The sequence below is a fragment of the Centroberyx affinis genome, unplaced genomic scaffold (genome assembly GCF_046629955.1).
Source record: "Centroberyx affinis isolate AG114_WGS23_722 - 3 ecotype Tasmania unplaced genomic scaffold, CSIRO-AGI_Caff_v1 ptg001031l_1, whole genome shotgun sequence".
Lineage (NCBI taxonomy): Eukaryota > Metazoa > Chordata > Actinopteri > Beryciformes > Berycidae > Centroberyx > Centroberyx affinis.
The window spans coordinates 180546-208007 of record NW_027279590.1 but is presented as its reverse complement, the minus strand read 5'-3'; the positions used below and the strand labels follow the sequence as shown (position 1 = coordinate 208007).

The following is a 27462-nucleotide window of genomic DNA, read 5'->3' as shown; positions in this document are numbered from 1 at the left end:
TTTTAACATGGGGGTTATTTGACACTTAACCGCCATGAAAACCAGAATATAAACTCACCAAGATAGGATGCAGCTGGACGAGTTTTTGGCATCCGGATTTTTAATTCCCATTCATTTAAATGAAAACTGACATTTAACATGTTTGTGAACAGATTCAACAACAGATCCTGCTGCTGTCATTTTCAACTGACTCCAACGTTTTAGAACATAATTTTGCCAAATAGCATTTTTATTGATAGAAGAGAACATAGCGGAGGGATACCATTTAGGAGAGATAGTTCCTGTTTGGGAGACCGGATCTACTTTCATTTCTAAACACTAAATTTAGCGTAAACCAAGAATAGAACTCGTCCTGCTGCATCTGATCTTACTTAGTAGTTTATATTCTGGTTTCTGGTCAAGTGCTGAATAATTTCCATGTTAAAACTAAGTGGAATATTGCTTTAACACTAGAAAGGCCAATCTGTGAGCTCATTGGTTCTCAACCTTTTTGGCTCATGACCCTTTAAAACGAAGCGAAGCCTCCTCCTGACCCGTCACAGGTGTGTACAGTGCAGAGTGGTGAACAGCTCAACCACAGAATGATTTTCTCTTTTCAGGTTGTTTCACTTGATTCAATATCAGAGGCCTTGAGGCTGAAAAATATTCAGTATTACACAAGAAAAAAGCAAAAATTTTAGAAAACTTTGAAAAAATACACATAATAATAAATCTGTATAGTAGATATGTTTTTCCTATCCCATAAATCATGTCACAACCCCCTAAAATGATCTTGCGACCCCCTGGGGGGTCCCGACCCCCAGGTTGAGAACCACTGCAGATATTTTGGCTTTTTTGAATTGAAATCACTTGACATCTACAAGCTGTGCTGAAATTTCTACTTGACTTCTCCCGGAAACGCTGTCTTTAGAGACCAGAAACTTTCCATTTTCAAAATCAAAGAAAGGAGTTTATGATCGATTTTATTCGCCTTTTCCCAGCAGCCACTGTTTTGACAGACAGTTTCCATGGAGACGGACTCTGACGCTTGGTGCTCCGGTCTGATTCTCAGGATTCTGCAGCTTCAGTCTCACTGATATGAAGCTCGGCCTATAACTACTTATTTCATGTGGCATTATTGTCTGAAATTGAAATTAAGAAAACTGTATTTTGAAAAAATACTATAAAACATTTCACACTTTCTTGATTTCTACACTTTTCCCCTGTATTTAGAAAATGTTCCTGCTCAATTTGTAATTTGACTGCAACAGGTTGCAACATGTGTAGCAGTCTGTCAATTACAGCCAAATTCATTGCTTCAAATTAACACTTTTTAAAAACATTATGAAGAAAACAGTCTTTTTTTTTTTTTATAGTTATCTATTTTGACTTAATAGAAAACAGGCGGTCTTTGTAAAATCCCCCTTTATTTGCTGTAGTCGGGACACAATGTGAATGTTACAGTCTCTCTGTTGGCTGGCAGGCTGCAGCAGATATTTGGCAGAACTAACTGCCACAGAAATCACACCAGTGACATCTGTTGGAAGTGCAGCTCGGTCTGTAAAACCTCTGACCCCCTACTGTTAGAACAAGACAATGATTATCTGGGATTGGGGAAGATGCAATATTTCAAAAACACTCTGTATTTTCTCTGAACAAAGAGACACCTGCTGCAGATTGTGTGACATCACTTCAACAAGCTGCGGCTTGGCGACTGAGGTAGCAGAAAACTGTAAATAAATATGATGAAGAACAACAAATATATCATTATGATAAAGCCGCAAGGATTTGCTCATCCTCATTACGTCATTTGTTTTGCTGCATTTGTGATTCAGAATTTGGTCATAAATTTCAGGTTGTTGACTGAATGTGAAATGTATCAGAGTCCAGAGGCTATAATAAACAATACAATGGGGCCTGTTTATATCAGGGAACAGGAAATAAGATGGTCCAATCATAGGGCCAAGGTAATCAGGTAACCTCATGGTACAAATCAGTGCCTAGTGAGGTACAGGGGTCCATCCAGGTGGCAAGGTATGGCAATCAAAAAATTAATTAACAATCAGAAGTTTTTTTGTAACATCCATAAATAGCATCCAATATCATGACTCCAAACAACATGTATCAAAAAGGAGTAAAGACCACAGAAATGTGGGTTTAAGACAAAAAGGAGGAGAGTCAATCACAACTGAATCATACCTAAAGATGTAGCTACATAGGAGTGAAATCCCAATGGGAGATAGGCAGATCCAAGCCATATAGTGGGCTAGGACGGCAAGTCGCACACAAAACTGAAACTCCTCCATACAGTTTACAGGTGGACACTACCAGTCAACAGTCTGAACTCACCTGATTGGATGTTCTATGTTTTTCATTCTCTTAAAGCCATTTTGATCTTAAGTCTTCTGCATAAATGCTTGAAATCTGTTTCTTAGACAAAATATAAATACTGAAGTTGATCCTATGTATGAATTTCTTTCCAAAGCCTTTGCCTTACCATCAAGGAAAAGGGCGGCTTCTTTAAAGAATCTAAAATATAAGATAGTTTTGATTTAACACTTTTTTGGTCACTGCATAATTCCTTTTGTGTTATTTCATAGTTTTGATGTCTTTACTATTATTCTAAAATGTGGAAAATAGTAAAAATAAAGAAAAATGTGGTGTGTCCAAACTTTTGACTGGTAGTGTATCAGGGTTCAACTGATGTGGGTTTTGAAGGCCAATACAATATTTTTGTATTGAAGCAGCTGATATTCACCATCTTTAAATTTGACCATTTTTATGCCTGATTTAGACCATCATGGGGCACTAAAATTCTCCACTGAAACCCAGACTGATGAAATACTTTTCATTTATTTATTTTTTAACATCATTGAAAAGTTGAATGAATAAATAAAATATGCCAAGAAAATAAAATTTAATTTCAAATTACAGACTGTTTTTCTGTAGCTGGATGACACTGACTGGCCTATATCTGATATTCAGTAAAATCTTAATATTGGTAAATAATGCACTTGACAGATAAATAAAAGGCACGAGTGTTATCAGTTAGAAATAGTGAGTTTGCTGCCATCTAGTGGTTTGATCCTGAACCTCCATCACAGGCCAAAGAACTGCTGAGTGAAAATCAGAACAACACAGAATGATCTCCCTTTTCTCAACATGTAAACTGCTTCAACATGTAAAAGGTGCTCAGAAATTAGTGATTGTAAAAAATGATTATATGTAAAATCGACTGGGGATTTAAATCTCCCCTACAAACTGAAGATGAGATGAGAAGAGATTTTGAATTTAGGCGAGAGTGAGAGATTTCATTCCTTCCGGCCGGCTTCCTTGTTGAAGCCGCGCCGCAGCAGGAACACGAAGACGCCGATGTTCACGACGAACTGGATCAGACCGAAGGAGGAAACGCCGTAGTTCACATACAGGAAGCCGCCGATCGTCGGCCCGATGGTGCGAAGCAGAGACTGAACCGAGGCGCACAGTCCCAGCATGGTGCCTGCAGGAGCAGACGTCATTGGTTTTTAAATTTCATTTTCATTTTTTATTTCAGTTTTTTTTACAGATAGGGTTTGCTGGTTTTAGTTTTCCCTGTTTAGTTTGTTTGAAATGGCTATTTTCAGACTTGGAGCCTGATAAAAATGTGTCTTAATGGCAGTTTTATGTGTCTTATGTAACAAAATAATGTCTCTTTTTATTCAGAAACTATATTTTTATTCAGAAACTATATTTTTATTCAGAAACTATATTTTTATTCAGAAACTATATTTTTATTCAGAAACTATATTTGTAGGCATTTGACTGTCATCATCACTGACAGCCAAATGCCTACAAAGGGCAAAAAATCAGTGTTGTCTGCCTGTGTTTAACATGCAAAAATGCAGATACTGCAATACTTCTTTCTCTCGAGAATATCTCTGTCTGCTTAACAAAGCAGGGATCCACACTGAAATTTGATGTGGTGCACAAAACTTAGCCAGACAGTTCTGTGGTGTGGAACCAACCAGCCAATGTAGGGCTGCAACTAACAATTATTTGCATTATCGATTATTTATTCTATTAATCGATTAAGAATTTAGTCTATAAAATGTCAAAAATTATAACAAATGCCCATCACAAGTTCCCAGAGCCCAAAGTGATTCTTCAGATTTCTTACTTAATCTGAGCAGCAGGGTTCGGGTTATTTTATAATGATGTGAAACAGAAAAAAAGCAGCAAATCTCAGCATTTGTGAAGCTGTAACCAGCAAATGTTTGGTATTTTTACTTGATAACCATCCCATATATGTAGCTACTATTGGTGCATTTGGTGCTGTAAGATTGCATTCTTGCAGCGATTCCCTGGTCAGGTTGCAAGTTTAGCCTTTGACTGTAATCAGCAGCCAATCAGCAGCCAGCACACATCAACTGCACAGATCCAGTCCCTGCTGTGTGTTTAGCTGCACTGCAAAATTCAAACCTTTGAATGACCGCTGTTGTTAGAATCAGAAACACAATCATTTCACTGGCCATAACTACATTTGCACATAGAAGGAATTTAGCTTGGTGGTTTCTTGTGTAAAGGACAGAGAAGAATAAAAGACAATATAGAACCGATAAAAACAGACAGAAGCTTCAGATGATCTTACCGGTGTCAGAGGAGGGAACGCTCTTGGTCAGCATGCTGTCTGTGATGACGTTAAACACACTGAGGGAAAACATCATGGGGACGACGATGAAGCAGAACTGGAACACGTTGAGCATGAAAGCCTGCAGGGAGAAACAAAAACAAAAACAATATCTGGGCTACAACCAGCAATGACACACAATCATTTATCACAAAGGATGGAAATAGCAAATACAGCTGATAGCAGCAATGATCTTTTGCTGTTATCACAACATAACAGATTTTTAGATTATATTTTTTATATCCTTGTTGTTTTGTTTTGTACTTGTATTTGCCTGCACTGTGATCTGAGAGAAACGGCATTTCGATCCTCTGTATGTCCTGTACATATGGCAGAATTGACAATAAAGTTGACTTTGACTTTTGTGTGTGTGTGTGTGTGTGTGTGTGTGTGTGTGTGTGTGTGTGTGTGTGTGTGTGTGTGTGTGTGTGTACCTGGGCCAGTCCCACCAAAGAAGCGACAGCGATGGACAGCAGCAGCAGTGAGCTCTCAGAGTATCTGGCTGTCAGCCGGCCGATCACTCCTCCCTGGATCACCTGAAGAAACACCCAGCTGTTACTCAGCTTGTCTCAGCACAAAATACACTGAAATGAAAATCAGCTTATCTTGTATATTAATCTACTAACTATAAATGATAATAAGGTAGTTTTAGAGCGCTTTTACACTTCTGCTACTACATGTTTAATTGTAAAAATGTGGAAATGACATGCATTGTTTGGCCAATTGTGTGCCAATGCTAAATGACAGTGAGTCTTTGGGGGAAACCATTAAATGTTTAATAATTCTTAGGCTTTGAACACATTCACGGACATTTAAGGGTTTTGTGTTGGCGATTTTTGCAGTGTTACAGTGAATGTTTACAGTCACAAGGTACAAAACTGAAAAAAACTCCACGGAACGTCAATCAAACAGTGTGGGCGGAGCTTGGATTTTCTGTCGATGCAGTTTGAGTTTCTCTTTTCTTTGTCTATTCAGCCATGGTGGCTATCGCTGCTCATGCTAACTACCCAGTTCTTCTTCTTCTGTTTATTCCAGACAAACCGGAAATGTAAAACGCATCACTTCCTGTGTGGCAGAGGATTTTTCCCAGGAAAGAGCTACCAGACACCGGCTGTTTAGAACAGACAGTGGAAAAGCTTAATGAACTGGATATAGGTTGGATCACAGCGAGTAGAAAAACAGACATTCGACAAGTCAGCCAGCCAATCAGTTTCATATTTACCAATACCAGAGGTGGAAAGTAACTAAGTACATTTACTCGAATACTGTACTTAAGTACTGTACAATTTTGAGGTACTTGAGTATTACCATTTTATGCTACTTTATACTTCTTCTCCGCTACATTTCAGAGAGAAATATTGTACTTCTTACTCCACTACCTTTATTTGATAACTTAAATTACTAGTTACTTTGCAGATTAAGATTATTAATACAAAATATAATCAACTAATAAATTGTGATGCATTATTATAGATTACTGTAAGCTACCAAGCAGTATATAAAGTAGTGGAAATCAGCCCCACCTTTTCCAGCTGCAACATTAAAGTGATGCTTACACATTAATTCATCAATAAATTATTATTCAGTAATATAATATATACTGTATTATTCTGAAATGGGCCATTCTGCATAATGAGTACTTTTACTTTTGTTGCTTTAAGTACATTTTGATGCTAATACTTTTGTACTTTTACTTAAGTAACATTTTGAATGCAGGACTTTTACTTAACAGAGTATTTTTATACTGTGGTATTTCTACTTTTACTTAAGTAAAAGATCTGAGTACTTCTTCCTCCACTGACCAATACACAGTGTGGAGAAAAGGTTGTATTGTATGTCTCTGTTTTAGGCTACAATAACTGCTTTCTTCCTTCATGTGTCTACGTGTAATTAGATGTTCAGAATCAGAGGGACAGGTGCCATGCATTCCTGGGACAGTGGTGTGATCCTGAGACGCCGCTGTTCATTCCTGTAATAGTGATGTCATCTTTATGCTGCCTTGCCTAGGAGACACTTTAAGAGAACTACAGAGAATTGTATCAGTGCTTCTGCTGTGCGCTTCTCTCCATGCTGCATGCATCATTAAAGAGAACATGAGGGAGAAAAACCTTCAGCTGGGCCAAAATGTCTTCAGGTCCTCTGCCATACTTTGAGTTTCTCAGTAATCAAATAATCAAACAGATTCAGTAGAGTTCAATATGAAATAGGTTTACTGCAAAATCAAACAAAGTACAGTAAACCCAGTCAGTCCTTGGAGCAACTGTCTCCAAATCACAATGCATCATCTTTTATATCATATTGCTAAACATTGTAACCATTCCCACTGTGGGCCGAGTTGCAACACCCCTCCTTCTGACCTTCACCTAAACCTTACCTCATCTCGATACAGTATTAGTGTCTTTTCCCTTAGTCATCATGGTTAACTGGTCTCTGTTCCCTTCCTCTACTCCCTCACTCCCTTAGACTACTCCCTTATCTGTTGTCCTCACAGATATGCTTTGAATGGTGTGAACCTGACCTCTTATGCCTGCGAAACCTCACATGCCCTACACTGGGCAAACCACATTCTCAATTCGGGACACCACTATTCCCTACCCTGCTGCTTTGTTGATGAAGAATGATAACTTTAACAAATGAATATATGCTTATTGAGGATACTAACAAATTTATGTATAAGATATCATACTGATTGTTCATTCACATAACACATCCAGGTGAATCAAAATATCCCACAAACACTGAACATGATCTGGTATATTTTATCCCTTGAACATCATTTTTTGCACTTACCATTTGCACGATGCCAAAGTAAGCCATCAGATATCCATTCTGCTCAGGCTGCAGCTTGAAGAAGTTCATTGCGATGACGGAGAACATCACCTGAAACACACCTGAGGACAGAGAAGGACATGTTTCTCTTTGATTTCCAGAAAGTTTTGATTTTCCTCCTCACCGTCCCTGGAGACTGTCAAGCTTGATTTGTATGTCGATGTTTCCATTACAGATAACAGCTGCATTTTTACATTACTGTGGTGCATTTCAAAGATCATCTCTTAAGAGAAATACATACAGAAGCACTTCAAATCCATTTTAGAACTAGCTTAAAGCACCAGGGTTTTTAAAACATAAGTATGGACAAGCAGCCTTGAAATGCCGTGAAATGAAGGTGAGATACTGAACTGCATAGTGAAAAAATGACTTTGATCCAATAAATCACAATGTAAACAAAGACTGCAGTGTGTTTTCAACAGCGGACACCATGTTACATTCAGGCCTTTAAAGACAGACATGAATTACTGTTATTGTTATTTCTCCCTCACAATTTCCCATACAGTGCAATAGGAAAATTGTAGGGAGAAATAGCTATTATTATTATTATTAACTATTATTATAATTCATACAGTATCTATGTTTTCTACAATTCATGGGACATACAGTACATGCAGTGTAGATTTGGAACACATTTGTTTTAAATTTGCTACTGTAAATAGTGTTTTGTAGATATATTGAGGAAGATATTATGCAAAAATGTCTTTAATGAAACCTGTTTTCACCTGAAGGTAAACCTGAGACGATCTTCACCAGGAACGTCATCGTCACTCCTGGAAACTTCATGAGTCTCGTGATTTCCCCCAGATTGAATATTGATCTGCTTTTGTTGTCACCTGCAGTGGATTCAGAGAGTAAGAAAACAACTGTCAGGAAAGACATAAATGTCTAGAAAAAACATAAATGGCATTTCATGAACAACATCGATACTGTCAGATTACATCGTTCCTAACAGTCCCAGTCAAATAAATAATAAAAAAGGATTTGTGACGTGAGAATGTGAAAGGCAAACAAACGAAAAGCTACTGTAGCTCTTGCAATATTTAAAGAGCTGTTATTTATATAAAGCAAGTTTGCTTTTTAAGACCCATTTTAAAACATCACTCTCTCACCACTATACATTAACAGAAATGATGCAAGTCACCCACAATGCATCTGAACTCTTTCATGTCCCGGCTTTTGATATAACTGACTCTCCAACAAAGATTTCTGCCCTAGTCTTTAGTTTATGAGATGGTTACAGCAGGTTTTAATGCTTGTGATTTACATTCTCAAAAGCATTTCAAGTGTTCAGTTACGTTTTTAAAACAACTTATTAGCCGGAAAATGATACTTTATATTTTATACAGTGTCTCTCTGTGAGGTGAGATAAGGCTTCTTTTTCACTTTCATTTTTGTATTACGCACTGCATGGAACTTGTACCTCTGGAGGACAACATGTCCACACAGAACATGTAAAATTGTAACCAAATGAATGTTGGAATTTGATACTTTGAAACTGTGTTTTTTTTGAAGCCACAGGAATGAGAGTTTGTGCCAACCATAACGGTCAAAATAAAGAAAACAACAATGTAAAATCTTAGTTAAGTAAAGGACGTCTTGCAGTGGAGTGAGGAACATTTTCTGCACTTAATGCTCTGTAATCCCAAACAACGGAGGACCTATCTTCATAGACGATGTGGCAGTATTATTCACAATGACTAGGCCCACAAAAACACACAGGTTTCCCCAAAAGACCTGTGCACCTGACCGATCCACCTGACTCACAGTCTAATTATTTTCCTAGACAACATGATGTCATCGAGTTTCTTTCAGGGTCAATATGAATTTGGCCATGAGGAGGAGGAACGGGCCACAACTCAAGTTGTTTAAAAGGAGATGACGGGTTTTAAAAAAAAAAAAAAAAAAAAAAATGTAATTGCAAAGCTCTACTCTCCTTTCAGTCAGCATGAAAAACAGAAACAAAAGAGGCACCATAGTTGTCCATGCCAGGGTTTTTACACAAGAAGAAATATAAAACAGACAGTTCCTGTGCTCAGTTCTGATTGGCTGAGTCAAGTTTGAAGCCGTTGTATACTATCTAATACACCTGTGACCTCATAACAGTTAATTTAAATATGAATTATATAATGTTACAATATATAAACACAGATCTGTAACAGTAAATATAAATGCACTGATGGAAAATCACCACTCATACAGGAACTGATGTGTCGCTTAGCAACTGCATTGTTTAGCTACTGTTCATGAGTGATAATTGCTTGGCAGAGGATAAACATTATTATTATTATTAGAGGATAACATCATTATTGCCATTTGATTATTATTGATTGGTAAATGTAAAAAAGTGGAAAACAACTAAGGGATCCCAAATTGGCCAAAATACTGAGCAAAATAATGGCAGGAAATGACTTGTAATGACGTCATTTAATCAAGTCAAGTAAGAAAATGTATTCAAGCTTAACATTGCAGCTTTCTAATGTACTTTTTTTATGTGATTTTAAGTGTGAATACATTTTCTTACTTTCTGCATAATAAGTGGTTTCCCTCCCCCCATTATTACTAATTGAATTGAATCAATTCCTGTTGTAAAATCACTGCCAAGCATGAATGTTTATGGCTTATTGCTTAGAGAAAAGCCTTCCTCATGCCTGCGTGCCATGAGTCTTAATAGATCAGCTCAGTAAAATTCATATGGATTTCCAAACAGCCATGATGATCAGGTGTAGCAGCCTAAAGTGTGTCTTACTGTCTGTGTTGTTCCTCGGAGCTTGTGCTTTAGTGCTCTTTGGGATAAACTTTACAACCAACACTAAACTCACGGCGCTCCCCGCGGCAGCGAAACATGCAGCAAAGGTCTCCCTGGGAAATGAAACACTCAGTAAAAACACTGCTGAACGGACAGGTATTGTGGGTGAACTGATAATTTGGAGCTGACAGTGAATCAGTCACACTGGAAGCAACAGGGGCTTATGGGTAGAGCCCGATGGATTTATCGGCCTGCCTCCATTACATATGTTTGATATGTGTGTTTGATAACCAAATTTGAGGGATCACTGCAAAAAATGTGTGTTTATGTTTATATTCTGTATATATATATAAAGAATCAGCCGATATATCGATATCGAAAATTTTTTACTCCCTAATATTGGTATCGGCATCGGCATCGGCCCCAAAAATCCACTATCGGTCAGGCTCTACTTATGAGAAATGTGGTCTGAATGTGGAGAAACACTAGAACTAGCAATACTACTGGTGTGAGACAGAGGCTTGATGTTTAAAAAAGCTACACATAGCACCTTTAAACATATCAGAAATACATGCCTTGGGGTTGGCCATGAAAATTGAATACATTTTAAATCTATTCTGTATCAACAATATTCTATATAAACAATAACACGCACTCACCCATAGTGTTTGCTGAGGGTGCCGCCTAAGGTGGAGCCAGCAATCATGCCGACACCGAAACACAGGCCGAGTTTGGATAAAGCATCGGCCCGTTTGTCTGGCTCTGAAAGGTCTGCCACGACCATCTGAGCGCCTGCAGGGGGGGGGGGGGGGGGGGGGCAGAGGAAAGGTGTTTCAGGAAACAAAAGACACAGCAGAGGTGAATTTTGTGCGTGGGAATCTTCATTTGTTTACTACAGGTGATTTGATGGGGATCTGGGGATCTTTTTTTTCAGTGCCCTATGGTGCGCACACTCCACATCTATCATGAGATTTATACTGATGCAAAACAGGTTGGTGTGTCTTGTATCTTGCATAAGGGCTAAGGCCTTCAGAGTTAAATGGTAAGATATTACTGTAAATGTATGCATAAAAAACACATGTGGTATGAATCTAAATTGACAGAAAATATATCAACTGTTCAAATATTAGACAATGCATTCAATCTGCACCAGACTTGGGGAGATAGATAGATAGATAGATAGATAGATAGATAGATAGATAGATAGATAGATAGATAGGTAGACAAACACACAGACAGATGAATGAATGAATGAATGAATGAATGATCCACATTACATAAAAATGCAGGTTCTTTGGGATTACTGAAAATGTCAAACTGAGAGAGGAGGATTTTAGAAGAGTTGTGCCTACCAGGTAGGATATGCATGAAGACTGCAGGGAGTTTGTGGATGAACAGCATGGCGGGACTATCTGCTACCGCCAGTAACAGGAAGAAGACCACCGTGGCGACGGAGGACAGAGACAAGGCCGCTCGCGCCCCGAAGAGATCTGCAAACCTGCCAGCAACATGAAATAAAACCCAGAGATCACAGACAATATTCTGCCAGGCAGGAAGAGTGTCGGCCGCTACTGTCAGCAAAACAGCAGCCTGTAGGCTATGTCCAGGAAATGTCTCCACGCACATACAAATGTCTGTAAAAGCAACTTTTCGGTGCTGTGTCAACAAAATACTTGCCTGCCAAACATAGGACCCCCAAGCAGCTGAATTACACCTACGGTGGTTTGCAAATAACCAAACCACAAGGTGTCGAAGCCAAGCCTCTTGGCCAAATACTGTTTTAAAAGAGAGAGATAAAAAACCCCATTATGAATTCATATAATTTCAATGTGCAAATATCTCACAGGCTACCGGTTTGTTTCAGTCATCCTGTTTGACAAAGCCTTAGTATCATGCTATGCATCAGTTCTCGCCATTGAGTACTGTGAAAATATCACACATCAAAATTAAAGGAGTTACATGTAGGATTTTAACATTAACACATCATTATCATATATAGTAATCGGAATTAAATGAGATCATCAATGAGAACCTGTCAGCCTCTATCAGCGTCTACTACTGGGTTGTTATAAAAAGTTTGGAACAAAACAACAGAACAAACTAGTTGTATGGTGTTACATTTGAAGGCTGGGGTTAAGTTTACAATTCCACCTCAGTAGGTGAGGGTGAAGTTGAAATTCTGCCAAATTCCTGACCACTGATGATGAAAATGTCACAGTTTTTCTTTTTATAATACAGTTGCATTACTTCTTGTGCGAGAGATTTTCTTTTAATCTTACAGTAACGACAATAAATGCCTAAATATTTTTTTTTGGAAGCTTTGTCAACCTCATCCACAGTATGCTTGTGGCTTTTCAGATTTTATCTATATATTTTTTTATTTAGCCTTTATTTAACCAGGCAAGTCAATTAAGAACAAGATCATTTTTTACAATGACAGCCGGCAAGAAGCAAAATGCCTTTTAATGGGAAACTGGGGGAAGGGGAGGATAAAATAAAAGATAAGAAGAGAAAAGAAAATAAGGCTTGTAGTTTGCAAGGCAACAGAAAACACAATAAAAACAGTAATGGAACAACAATAACAAGGACACAACTAATTAAGCAATTACATTATGTAGCAATAACATAGGGTATGACAGCACTGGTAGAGAAGTTAGTGTAATACACCCATTAGTACAGAAACAACATGAACCAGCTGACCCCGGTCTCCCCTACCGGCACCTGGGCCAGTCTGAGAGAAGAGGATTAACGTTACTTACAGGAGTTATAGAAAACTGTAAAAACATCCATGTTATTTCCAATGCAGTGATGAGGTAAGTGATGTGGATTATTTTCATCCGCTTTTGTCTGTTGAGGTCTGCGGCTTGTGAGGAAGCCGTGATTCTCGACTTTTCCTCGCTCGTCTCACCGATTCGACTCATTTTTTTACTCTTAGAAAACACCTAGCTAGCTTACATACACTATATTCTCGCCGAATATCAAGCACGGCAAGGTAGAAGACTGTTGGTGAAACTAGTTGGTCCAAATTATGAATAAACCTAGCGTCAAGTGTCAGTTTCCTGGCGAAATCCACTTGGTCATGTTGAACTTTCACATGAAACGGTGTACTTTGGAGCAACAAGGCGATAAGGGGGCGTTACCGAGGGTCGCTGTAAACTGGAGCTAGTTTGGGGAATTTTTGCGAAGAAATGGAAAACATAACGATAAAAGTGTCTGGTTGAAGGCTATTTTTTACGGTCTATGGTTGAAGCATTACCGTGAGGAACTACTGTACCTTACCCTGCCTTCAAGTGATGACGGAAATACCGTAATTACGAGTTTAGCGCACATGAACGACACATCAAAGTGGTAAATACCATGGGTGTATAAACTATGGTAAATACAACTGGGTATGATTTCAAAATGCTGCCTTCAGGTGCTCCTCGGAAGCTCCCACTTCAGAGATCTGAAGTCGTAAATACGAGTGCTTTTGGTCAGAAATAACAACCAAACACTACTTTGTTAAAGTCAATTAGGCATGTAACTGATGTTTTAATTCATTTAAAATGCATGCCAAGTAAAAGCTAAACAAAGAGTAGAAACATGTTAACATGTAACAATACTAATTATTTGCAAATGCCAAACAGTAACATATGATAGGAGAATACATCACTTTTATGATACATTTTTTCATGAGCCCTTCTGTTAATTGAATATGATGGACAGACTCAGGAGACTCAGTTGAGAAAAAAGGTTATGACGCCACCCACCGTCCACAGGTGTGATACCAGATAGGTGCAAAAATAGTAGGCCTAGTAATAATGGTTGATCATTTCACACCCCTATTCATTTTCACTTAAACTGAAAGGGGGCGGGATCCGGGATCCATTTTCTGGGCCCAAACATTATGTCACGCTTGAGAGGACAGTTGAAATAAAAATAAAAACAAAAAACAAACAAACCGTTACCTCTTGCTGCCGTTTGGTGTCGCCCAAAAACCGCTCGAGCTTTGGGACTTTTATTTTGAAGCTGTCGAACGACGTTCTGCACTTTATTTCCCGCTTTGGGGTCTTTATTTTGAAGTTCACGAGCGACATTCTCCCGGAAGTGTGTTCCATTATTTTGTGTCCAGTTTCACTCTGCTGTGTCGGTTGGGATGAGGAGGATGAGGACTCCGGTCCATAATTTTTGAGTGATTTTTCCCCCCCCACGATTCGGTGTGTAAATTCACCAACAAAAGTGTGAAAAATGCAAATCCTCACGCCACATGTGTACTGGGCTCAGCGGCACGGGGAAATTTATCTCCGGGTGGAACTGAGCGATGCCAAGGTAAAAACATTCAGCATCCGTTAGCTAGTTTTAACCTCAGCTACAGTGACTTCCACTGTCCGTTTACGACACAAATATCAACCACCGCCTGTAAATATCATTTTATAACGCTGTGGCTGTAATTATTCTCCAATAGTGCTGTTTCTCTGGCAGACTAATGGTCCATATTGCTCTATATACAGTAGAAAGGTCCTACAATTAGCCTATGTAGTGATGTAATGGTAAATAAATAGCTGGGTAAACTATGACTTCTAGTTTACGATCAACACAATAACACAATAATAAACTAAAACCAGTTACATCTTCAGAAAAACACCAGTTTATGCCTTTTTCCCCTTTTTAAAAGACACTAATCTCATAACTTCCATTATTTTGATGCAATTTACTGTGATAAACACTATGGATTTAGCTTGTAAAGATTAATATCAGCCTCAAAATGTGGGTAAATTATTTCAGAAAGAATCAGGAGGGTAAACTGATTTCAGGGCTTTCATCCTGTCCCTTCTTTAACTTCATATTTCTGTGAGTGTGTCTTTGCTGGCAGCATTAGATAGAAGTTTCCTCATCTCAACATTTCCAGTTTCAGACTCCTCCAGCTTTATTCCACATATGTCAAATGTCTCATTAAATATTCATGAAGCGTCATGGTAGTTGTGGGTCTTGTCTCTTAGCTGAATGGCTTAATGATAAGTGACACTGGCAGAAGGACGACAGCTGTCATGTTGTGTATGTTCATGGGCGTTGCAGTATTTATAAAGGACGTAACTTCCTTGTCATAGTTTGGTCAGGTGTGTGTGTGTGTGTGTCAGTGTGTGGCTGGTTGTGATGGCTGCCTTTATGTTTTTCAGAATCTAGACATCATCCTGCAAGAAAACACCCTTCAGTTCAAAGGTTGGTATTGAATTTTACAGTGTAATAATTTGTAGTAGTCAGGATATCTGCACACCTTCAGAGTGAGTCTTTTCAGCAGGTACAAACGTGAAGCCTGTTGGATTTTTACACTTAAAACAATCCAACCAAGGGGGTATGAATGGTGAATTTCTCCTTAATGTAATGTAGAACATTTGTATCGATGTATGGTATCTATAACCAATATTAATGATTTGAAAGATGATGTTGTGATTGGTTATTTGGATAAATGTTTAGACCTTCTCTTAAAATACTTAATGTAATAATGTAGTTTTTGGGGTTGATGTGTAGTATTTCTAACCAACAGTAATGATTCAGAAGACTATGCTGTGATTGGTTAGTTGGACTAATGAAGCCAGTGTATCCATCTGTGTTGTGGTTCTTTTCTCCTGTGTGTTTGGTGTACAGCTCACTTTGCTCTGATGATGGTCTAAAGCCGAAAGCTCAGCAATAAAATACAGTGTAATTTATGCAATATCTGACAAAAGAACATTATTAATGATCTAGGAACCCTTACAGAGAAATTGCATAATTACACAGCGGCAATTACAAATATAACTTTACAGAGATATTCCACAAACTCTTAAGAACTGTCACATTATTCATTGGATCTATTATGAATGTTATTTCTTCATTAAAGGGAAATGTTAAGCCTAATATTGATATAATCCTGATATTGATCCTCAGCACAGGGTCATGGAGCTAAAGGGGATAATGAATACGAGTTCAGTTTGGAGTTCCTGGAGCCCGTGAGACCGGAGGTATTTCTCTTCTATTGATTTGATTGATTTTTTTGATTGATATTTTATTGATTGGTAGACTGACATTGGTTGCTCTTGCTTCATTTTAATGAAATTTATAGTTTAATGCACTAAGGTGAAAGTAAATAAAAGATAAAGATGAACAGTTATTAATTCTAACACAGCTGCCTTAGTACTTACTGGCTGCATGTCGTCGTCTGAGGTGTTTCTCGTTAATGAAACTGGCCCCTGTATCCTAAGTATAATTTTCTAAGACTGTATGTGTCCGTCATGGCGGCCCCCAGGTGAACCATAAGTCCACCCAGCGTCAGGTGGACATCAAAGTCAGGAAGCAGGAGCAGCGCTGGTGGGACCGGCTGACGCTGCAGGAGAAGAAGCCTCTGTTTCTGGCCCCTGACTTCGACCGCTGGCTGGACGAGTCCGACGCCGAGATGGAGCTTCAGGCTAAGGTGGGGAACTTGTGGGGCCGGGACCTCGGACATGGAGTAAGCCTGGTACTAGACTAAGGCTTCGTTTTTGGTGGAGATCTCCATTAGTATAGGGCTTTTAGTGTAGGACTAGGCTTAATCCATGTCAGAGCAACCAGCCTGAAACATACTAATGCATCTAAACGGGTTTAAATCCACGATGAAGAAATGGTGAATTTGTGTTCTCTAAATGTAGTGTACTTAAGAAGTGTGCCATACTAGCATTTTTACTGTACTTGTGACTTGACTAAATTATTGAATATTAAAGCTGCAATAAGTGAAATTTTCTGACCACTAGAGGATGAACACATCCGTTTCAGGATTGGTTATAAAGATCTGTTATCGCTTATTACAGGTGTAGTGTGCCTTTTGTATACATGATATTCACATAGTGTAAACAACTATGCATCAGGCACTTTGGGGTTCTTTTTTAAAATTACCAAATAAAATGAATCAGTCAGTCAACAGCTGTGGGTCTAACAAAGCATGCGACCTGTCATTACTCACATTCAGCTTCTCAGAACTTTTAATGAAAGTGATGATGATTAGAAATACTGCAGAACATGTTTGGTGTTTGCAGAGTGAGAAAGTGACGGTGTGTTTTATATTTCAGGAGGAGGAGAGGATAAACAAGATCAGTGTGGAGTCGAGAGTTCGTAAAGACCGTGAGTAGCACCAAGCTCTGCAACTGACAACATTCAGATTCAACATTCTCATTTGCATCAATTGATTTTGTCTTGTTTTCCCACTTGTCTTGTGTTTCTCAGCCTACCTCGGTCTGAAGAAAGGCTACTTGTTTATGTACAACCTGGTTCAGTTCCTGGGATTCTCCTGGATCTTCGTCAACATGACCGTTCGACTTTTCATACTGGGTCAAGGTTTGTGAGAAACGCTCTGTGTGAAACATTGTAGTTGTATTACAAATCTGAAAATCAGTCATCAAGTCATTAAGATGAATTGGCAACAGCTTAATTAAAATTGATGCCTATAACTAGGAGAATAAAGCTAGAAGGAAGGTTTGGGATAGTCTGTAGTTTGTAGTTTTAACTTCAATAGTTTGTTAGAGGGCTGTGATGGAAATACAGGCTCTAACTCACTGTGTGTTTGATAGTCATACGAACCCCAGTGAAGTTTCAGCTGAAGTAGTTGTGATGAAATTTCATTTTGGGGTGAACTATTCCTTTAAAGTTAACACTCAGCTCTATAGGAAATGCTATATAGTGCCATAGAGTTCAGAGCATGAGATTACTTGCACTGGACATGAATAGTGTCGCCGTTAAAAACAATAAATGACACAAAAATGAACTGAATGATATTTCCTTTCCTTTTTTTTTTCTCCAGCAGATTGCTTTTTTCCTCTTGCTGAGTAAAAATGAAAACTTCTTCAAGGCTTACAATAAATACAATCAGCTCCAGTTTAAACTATGGTACAAAATACCAAAAAGTCCTAAGACCTGCATCTAATACATCACACAAAGCTAGGTAATACTGTCAACAAAAGAACTCCACTCGAAACAGAATTAGTAAACTGTTGAATGAAGGACCAAAAAAGGGATTAAAAACAGGAAGAAAAAACAACAATAGTTCTCATCGTTTGCTTTTGCATTTTACGCACAAAACACTTGACTATCTCTGACAACAACTTTGGGATGAATGATAAAGGAACAATGGAACAGAAAGGAGAGCACAATGAGCAGCACCATGCAGCCAAATGAAACGAACAGTAAGCACAGAGAGAAAAGCCTGAGTGTTTTTTTGTTTATGAGGAGCTATTCATAGATTCATAGGCACATTTGAATAGGAGAAAGAGGAACAGGACTAAACAACATGGATTTGTTTTGCAAATGATTATGGATAGTGGCTCATGCAACGTGCCGTTAATTATGTCTGTCTGTTTCTCTCTCTGTCTCTCGCTCTGTCTTTCTCTCTCTCTCACTCTTTGTTTTTTCTGTCTGTCTGTCTCTCTCTCTCTCTCACTTTTTGTCTTTCTCTTCCTGTCTGTCTCTCTCTGCCCCCCCTCCTCCCTCCCTCTCTCTCTGTCTCTCTCTCTCTTACTCTTTGTCTTTCTCTTCCTGTCTCTCTCTCCTTCTACCTCCCTCCTTCTCTCTCTCTCTCCTCCCTCCCTCCCTCTCTCTCCTCCCTCCCTCCCTCTCTTATCTCTGTCTTTCTCTCTCCGTCTGTCTCTCACTCTTTGTCTTTCTGTCTGTCTGTGTCTCTCTCTGCCCCCCCTCCTCCCTCCCTCTCTCTCTGTCTCTCTCTCTCTTACTCTGTCTTTCTCTTTCTGTCTCTCTCTCTCTCCTTCTACCTCCCTCCCTCCCTCTCTCTCCTCTCTCCCTCCCTTATCTCTGTCTCTCTCTCACTCACTCACACTCTCTCTCTCTCTCTCTCTCTCTCAATTCAATTCAATTCAATTCAATTCAGTATGGCATGAATGATATAACAACAAAATTGCCAAAGCGTTTCAGAACAGTCAACTAACTAACAACTAACTCTTTCAATTCAATTTGCTTTATTGGCATGAAAGTTTATAAACAATGTTGCCAAAGCATTAAGGTACAGAGTGTGTGTGTGTGCTGGGTTAGCACTCCATCATATGATGACTATCAATAGTCACAACAGTTTAACAATAAATAATCTCTCTCTCTCTCTCTCTCTCTCTCTCTCTCTCTCTCTCTCTCTGTCTTTCTCTCTCTGTCACTCTCTCCCACTCTTTGTCTCTCTCTCTCTCCCTCTCTCTCTCTCCTCAGATTCGTTCTATGACACTTTCCACACCATGGCTGATATGATGTATTTCTGTCAGATGATGGCGGTGGTTGAGGTCATTAACCCTTTGTTGGGCCTGGTTAAGACTGGATTTTTTCCAGCTATGATACAGGTAATACTACAATCTTAATGCTAACACTTTACATTACGGTTCACTAGTTAATGTTTAATTACTGTATGTAGTTAATTTATCACCACTAATTGATATATTGGTTAGCTACTCACCACCTCTCTAATATGATGCTAAGTGATTAAGTACTTATTAATGAATTTAGGACATTGTTTACTGACAGTTTAATTTATCATTATATCACAATTTATGTTTCATTACCTCTCTGGTAGACACTGGTAATTAAAAAAACAAAAAAAAGAAAATCAGTGATAGCATTATTGGTTGGAATTTTTATTTTTATGTGCGCCTACTGGTACAATATGAGGAGGTAAACACTAAAAATACACTTAACGTTTTCCTAAAGTAAAAGGTAAAGTAACTGGGACTTTGATATAAAAATACGAGAAAATAAAGTATGGTATAAAGTTTTGGCATATATTGCTAAATAGGTGTACTCAATGATATGGAGAATTGGCTAACAATGTGAAAAGGTATTTTTTTATTTCATTGTTGTCACTTTTATTTACATTTCACCCTGCTCCATTGCTCAGTCTGAAACTGCCGTCCCTTTTAATGATGGCAACAAAGGGTTAATTGAATTCACCAGTAACTGAGTCTCAACTAACCAATCAGAGAATCTTAATTGACCAATCAGAAGCTCTACTTTTCCCTCCTGACTTTAACCAACACTTTCTTTCTAAGAGGATGTTGATGAGCAGTCAGAATTTTACTCTGCCATCCCTTGAAATATTACTACTAGTACTACTGCTACTGGCGCTACTGGTGATACTACTACTAATAATTATAATTATAAACATATAGACACAAGATCCGAGTTAATGGCATTTGTAGTTTTAGGAAAATACAGAACCGTGGAAGTCCAATCAGTGTTGTAGCACCAAAAAAAAAAAATCACCAAAAATTGCCCAATCGCCACCCCACCACCCCCTCAACAAAACAAAAAACATATCTTAATTTCACTCAATTAATGTATTCTATTTGTGTGTCAAGTTTTATGCTTTATGGTAAAGTGCGTGATCAATTCAGCTGCTTTTTGGCTCTAACCTACATGACTATTGTGTCCAGACAGTGTGACCAGTAGAAGAAAGAGTTCACCAGGATGGTGGTTATGTTTTAATCTCAGCACAGTGTTAACATGTGACCTCTTTCTGTTCCAGGTGTCAGGGAGGAACGTCATTCTGTTCGTCATCTTCGGCAGCCTGGAGGACATGCAGAACAAGCCTGTCGTCTTCTTCGTGTTTTACCTGTGGAGCACCATCGAGATCTTCAGGTGAGATCGGCTCACTCTCCCCGGCCCTCTGGGTGGATGGTGCTGTCACAACCTGCAACGTCTACTGTATCATCAGCAGGCTTGGGCTGATATTCAATAATATCAGTGTCTTTCAGAGCCTTTGCAATTGCTGCTCCACAATTGTGGAACCAGTTGCCGTTAGATATTAGATGTGCTCCCTCCATCTCTGTTTTTAAATCTAGGTTGAAGACCCACTAATCTTTTAATCTGTTGTCATGTCTATAACTCTGTATTTTGTCCCTTGTTATTGCTTATTGTTGTCGTTAGGGTTAGTATATGTTAGGTAGGTATGTTTCTCCTTGTGTTTTACTTTTACTTTGTATTTTAATGTTCTTTTGTACAGCACTTTGGTCAGCTCAAGCTGTGTTTAAATGTGCTCTAGAAATAAACTTTACTTACTTACTTACTTACTAATATCGAATATCGATATTATCACTATTCAGTAATATCGAGTATTGCAACATTTTGTGAATATCACAATATTTTCCACGGTATCGAATACCTTATGTACCTATAATCTACTAGTGTTAGGAAAACAAAACAAAAATAATCATAGTTGTAGTGAAAAATGTGTTTTCATTTCAAGTGGGTTCAGTTCCCTTTTCCACTATCAGCCTGTTAATTTTTGGATATCACCCAAGCCTAAACATCAGTCTCTCCTTCTCTACACCAGGTATCCGTTCTACATGCTGGCCTGCATCGACACAGACTGGAAGCTGTTAACCTGGCTGAGGTACAGCATCTGGATCCCTTTGTACCCACTGGGGGTCATAGCTGAAGGTTCGTGTTCTCCCGGTAGAAACTGTAGCTCAGGACCGCTGACTAGGGTCGGGTTCTGTTCCGGGAACCGTAACAGAACCCGACAGAACCCGAGAGTATAAACAGGTATGAACACATAACAGTCCGGACGGGACTGACGCTAACCGTGTGTCGTCCTGTGTGTGTTTTTCCAGCGGTGGCTGTGATCCAGTCCCTGCCCATCTTTGACGAGACCCGTCTGTACAGCGTCCCGCTCCCCGAAGCCCTGGGCCGGTCGCTCAGCTTCTCCTACACCCTGCAGCTCTACCTGGTGCTCATGTTCCTGGGTGAGGCGTCTGCTCGCACACCATCACCCACTCTAAAGCCCCGTTCGCACCGGACGAGTTTTACCTCGGGACGTCTAGTGATTTGTGATAATTGCGGATAACCGTCGGTGTTATTATTCCCGTACGAATCGTAACGATTACACCGCAAATTATCTTCCATATTTCGGCGAAGACGTGGGTCGTCTGATAATATTCCGCCCGTGTCAATCAGCATCTCAGTAATTTAAGGGGGTGTAATCGGTTTTTCACCTGTGTTCTTTTTGTTTTTGCGCCTTCTTTCCGACTCTCTGGTCATGAACTATGGAGGCTGTAGTGGAAACAGGCAGGAGTGCAGGAGAGTTTCAACAGCATTTTGGGCACAAATTCAGTGACAAGCAGCTAATGATGGAAACTCCTCAACTAGAAGAGGTCACCAGATAATACTAGTCCTGTGTGAATAGGCTGTTACTCGCCTTCTCTGTTTCTTCCTTTCTCTCTCATCCCTTGGTGTTGAGACGATACTTGAAAGGAGGGCACTTACCAAGAAATGTCAAGTACCAATCAGGTAAAAATAAATGTGCAGGCTGTCGTACTGGAGAGCTCATTGGATTAAGAAACAAGCACAGATCCTGTACAGACCCACGGAGTGTGTGCTCAATTCAATGCAAAATACACTGAATAATTCCGACATGGTTATCTGTTAAATAATTCATCTGACGTTACTTGGATACCACAGGTAATATTGTTACCTAACGTTAAGGTTTATAGGGCAACGGAAGTCGTGGATCTATGTAAATTAACAGCAGACAGTGGGGCTCAGTGTGGAGCAATGCTCGGCTAGTGCGACACGTTTATCGGTTAAATGACCTATTCCACCAACGTCACAGACCACAGGTAATGTAATAATGTGACCGACCGTTAAGGTTTGCAGGACAGAAGAAGATGTGGATGTCTGGAAATTGACGGCGAAGAGTGTGGCTCTGTGTGGGATTCAATATGGCGTTATCAGTGTATGGGACTGAATCTGGCATTTAGCCCAGAGGCGAGAGGCCAGCTCTTAGTGCGATGTCGCTTTGTGAGATGGCCTCTAGAGGGTGTCTTTGACTAAGCGTTACCTGACTGACTGACTGACTGACTGACTGAATGCATGACCTGAATTTGCCTTGCGATGCCCTTGGCTGCACCGTGGGAAAACATCTTTCTTTGTGATACAGTGTCTCTCTTCAGTGTTGTTCGCACAGGACTAATATCACCTGGAGAGTCAGTGATGTCAATCCCGTTCAAATCTGCCATGCCTGTAATTTGTAAAGTAAAAATTCCAGCTCAAATTACTTTGTATTTTCAAATTTTTTAAATCGTATTTTGGTGGAGACAGAGCCCTCCCCAACAACAATAATAATCCCGTGTGGATCAAACTCTGTAATTTTTGTCGTAATTTGTTTTTGGCGCGCAATTTATTTTTCTTCTCCTTCTTGTAGATGCACGATTTGAAAATAAAATGAAGGCACTAGTGGAATCTATAAAGGAATGTTTTGAACGCATGTTTGGCGCAAACTCAGTGAATTTCATGATGCTGAGCGAACTACTTCAGGTCCCAACATAATACCAGTCTTGTGTGAATAGTAGGGCTTTGGTTTGTTTGGTTGCAGACAATAACATGACATGACATGACAATGAGTTAACTATAAATGACATATATTTCTGCCCCCCCCCCCCCCAGGTCTCTTCATCAATTTCCGACACCTCTACAAGCAGAGGAGGAGACGATTCCGCTCGAGGAAACGGAAAGTCAACTAAAGGAATCGGTCCGTCCATTCTGCACACACCCTGAAATCCCATCGACTTAAAGATAAAAAAACAAAAACCTCTTTCCTTTTCCTGTTACTGCTGGCTGCCTTCTCTCCTCTCCTCTCCTCTCCTCTCCTCTCTTCTCCTCTCCCTCCACACACACACACACACCCACACACACACACACACACACTGACCACACGGCGGAGTGCCGGTCACCTTATTCCTCCACTTGGTGAACTGTCGGCCAGACAAAGCCCTGTTAATCCTACCACCCTGGACTCACCTGACAAGACTGTACTGGCTGATCCAATGCTTTACTCATGTGAATTGGAGCTACTGCCGTGTTTATTGTCTTAAAACTCAAGTGTCCTCCATGTTTATGGAGCTTTTCAGACTAGAAGCATCGACCTACAGTCACTGTCTAAGGCTTCGTACACACTTATTTATTTTAAAGTCTTCGTTGTGGAAGGAGTTTAGTGGTTTTTACGACTTTACAGGGACTGAACACATTCACAGGGCAACTCTGAAGTTTGTGCACCTATTCATAGTATTCTGTTACATCAGCACACGGCCATCTTGGTAGGAAAATAACAGGTGATTGTAATAAATTAACAGGTGATTATAAATATTATTATTATTATTATTATTATCAAACGACAGCCACAGCCAGTGAACTGTCTATATTGTAAGGCACCATATTGGAAGGAAATGCATGTGACATCATGGGAATACTATGAATATTGACATTTTCAAACGTGCAGGCCTGAACTAAGAGTTGCGCTACGAGTCTTTGATACATATTCCGAAAATAGAGTAATTTGGTAGTATAGTTAAACAAGCGAAAGATGGTAAATTCATTCTCGCTGAGACAAGGTTTGGACTTGTCTTCATATAGTGGACATGAACCTACAAGAGACGAAAATGTTGGAGGAACTGTTCTTTGTAAACAGCAATGGTTCAGTGGTTTTCAAATTATTTACAAAATCAAGTCCTTGTCGGTTCAAAGTGTGAATTTGATAGATTTAAGGACCCAAATCGGCTCAGGTGTGTATGAGGCCTCAGTCTCACTGGTTTCATCTCTGTCAGAACAGCCCTAAAACGATAAACAGATTATTTTGTAATCATCTCAGATGTTTGAGGCATTTTATCCCCAATTTACATGAAAACACCTTGGCTATGGGCTACAACAGCTGGTTTTATATTTATATTTGTGTTGCTTTCATAAGTGCATTCCTAACATGGAGCCTTGCATGACACATGCTGTCATTTCCTACTTTGAATATTGACCAAGCCATAGAAATGATAGTTATAGGATATATTTTTAACTCCTCTTGTCCTGACAGAACACGCAATCCTTAATACAGACTCATGCATCGGTTATATTGATAACCTCCTGACACGTGCGTATACCTCATATACTCTAAATATGTTTTTTACAGCGATACTGGAACTCGGTTCTTGTTTAAAGCTGCACTAGGCAACTTTGCATGTTGGCGGTTCCAAACAGCAGCGAGAGGAAACTGTTTGAAAACTATTTGAACTTCAATACCCAGAAATTCCTGTAAGGTGACGTCAGTAAACTGTTTCCCACCCCGGCCGGTCTGTGATGCTTCATACCAAAGGAAACCAAAGAGACGAGAGAGGAAAAGATCTAACGTTAGTGAGTCCAGCTTTCTCTGGACTCTTAAAGAGGAACTAAACCTCCAACCCAAACCTGTGGTGAAGCCTGACATCTAATGGTGAAAAGTAGGGTACTGAAGTGGCCGTCTGCTATTGGCTGATCCTTGGTGCCAGGTGATGTCACCACCTCATCTGGCACCAAAGATCAGATAGATCCGTTTAAATTTGTCCCTTCTTGTGGACGGAGAAGTGTCCACACCCGACACCAGATTTTAATTTGGGCTATCCGGGTGAATCTGACATCTGAATTAGTGGTGATGGGACGATTTAGGCAGATTAGACAGGTATATTCTTACATAAAAATCTTGCCTAGTGCAGCTTTAACATTTCATGCGTTCATATATTCTTGGACAGTTCAAATCTGTAAATCTGTCCACACCCTTACTTTCCACCACGCAATTTCAATATCAAACTACTTCCCGTTTCTCTTGTTTTGCTCGATTTGTAGAACACAGGATCAGGATCAGAGTCTTGCTTCTGTAGGTTTTTTCGCTCTGCATGGGAGAGAGAAGTTCATGCTCAAAACTACTGATTGAACTGTCCTGGTTCATATCAAAAATATACAAAATATACAGCTTATACATTCAGTGGCACAAGTATTGCGACAGTGGGATGAAATTGGTTATTACTAATCGGTACTTATGATCAAGTCCTGACTGTCCGCTACTGATTCATCCATATAGTATGCATGCAAAAATATATTAGAAAAATGCTAAATGTCATTGGCCGGCCGCCTCGTGTTCACAACTCAGATTTTTGCCACTGACTGTATGTGAATCCCTAAACTGAGTGACTTGATGGTTAGTTTCACTTTTGTCCTATCCAGTCTATTCACCATTGAGCCTACCTTTTTAATTTGTTTTGTATTTATTTGTGTTAATTGAAGGTGTGTTTGTTTTTGATTTGTTTGTTGATGATTGTTAAACTTATGTTGCTAAACTCCTGAGTCCAGTAACTGCTCACTGTCCTATCAGCAGGCATCATCTCTAAGGGTTTACTTGACTGGTTCATTTTCCCGTCACTCATGTTGCACAGCATTGTGGGGGAAGTTTTGTACTGTACTTTACGATTTTCTGGTCCAGTATTATTCACACATCTACTCAGTCAAACCCGCAAAACCATATAATGTCCCAACATTTTCAGTATACTGATTTTGGAGAAAATGTGTCCTTTCACTTCATTTTAAAGTGGCCCTATTATTGGAATTTTAATTTTTCTTTTTTTATATATACATAGGATTAACATGATAAGACGTTTAATGTAGATATTACTAGAAATTCGATTTTATTTGAGTAGTTAAATGGAAAGTTATTGCATCCTTTTATCCAGTCGGTTTCAGACTAACTCTCGCATCACAACTGGACTCGGTCCTGATTGGCTCCCTTCACTAAAGAATGACTGAAATCCGTCCAATCAGGCCAGTTTGCAGCATTTGAACTGGAAAGCCTCCGCTTAGAGGAGCTGCTGCTGTCGGCCAATCCGGGTCCAGTATTGTGACGACTTGGTCTTCACATTCATTTAATAAATATCCCTTTAAATAAACTACATTTATTTGTAAAATATCTTGAAGAATGTTTTTCTTAAACTGAACCGTAGTTTATTACAAGACAGAATCCCCAAAACTGAATAATACGGGACCTTTAAAGTCAGTGTGCTGAAAAACTATTGATCCGCAGGTTTCTCTCAGACTGGTATAATAAAACCCTGCGGCATTATGGGCTCCATTAACATGTAATATATCAACACGTTCTCTGTTTTCCCGTTTATTTGGCTGTTTTTTTCCCATGTGTTTTGCTCTACTTTCTGTTTTTTAATATGTTTAAATAAAATAAAACAAGTGTAGTTCACCTCGACACCCTGATGAATGTTCAGTTGTGGCCCAGGATCCACAGGGAAACTGGACATTTAGGAGCAGGTGCAGGGAAACAACGGCCTATTTAACAGGTTTTTAACTTTCAGCATTGGTTTGTTGAGTTCTGATAATAAACTTGTGTGAAACGAACTGAAAATCGAGCTAACGGTGTTCATGTTATTCATATGTGCAGATTGTGAGACAAAGGGCCCCTAACCCC

The 27462-nt window shown here is 39.3% G+C and overlaps 2 protein-coding genes across 2 annotated transcripts; one reads left to right on the top strand and one right to left on the bottom strand.

Annotated features, from left to right (window-relative positions):
- Positions 1 to 1404: 1404 nt before the first annotated feature.
- slc22a18 (solute carrier family 22 member 18) lies at positions 1405 to 13503 on the bottom strand. The gene is made up of 10 exons (XM_071522830.1): positions 12983 to 13503; positions 11901 to 11998; positions 11576 to 11721; positions 10883 to 11015; positions 10224 to 10336; positions 8200 to 8310; positions 7436 to 7536; positions 5080 to 5181; positions 4607 to 4727; positions 1405 to 3478 (listed from the first exon to the last, which is right to left on the bottom strand). Exons 1-10 carry the CDS (start codon positions 13142 to 13144, stop codon positions 3291 to 3293), a joined length of 1275 nt encoding a protein of 424 aa, XP_071378931.1. The 5' UTR covers positions 13145 to 13503; the 3' UTR covers positions 1405 to 3290.
- An 853-nt stretch (positions 13504 to 14356) lies between these two features.
- Positions 14357 to 27397, top strand: LOC139647019 (very-long-chain (3R)-3-hydroxyacyl-CoA dehydratase). The gene is made up of 11 exons (XM_071522827.1): positions 14357 to 14531; positions 15380 to 15422; positions 16128 to 16201; positions 16486 to 16650; positions 17282 to 17333; positions 17436 to 17546; positions 19416 to 19543; positions 20722 to 20834; positions 21529 to 21635; positions 21809 to 21940; positions 23640 to 27397. Exons 1-11 carry the CDS (start codon positions 14451 to 14453, stop codon positions 23714 to 23716), a joined length of 1083 nt encoding a protein of 360 aa, XP_071378928.1. The 5' UTR covers positions 14357 to 14450; the 3' UTR covers positions 23717 to 27397.
- The last annotated feature ends 65 nt before the right edge of the window (positions 27398 to 27462 follow it).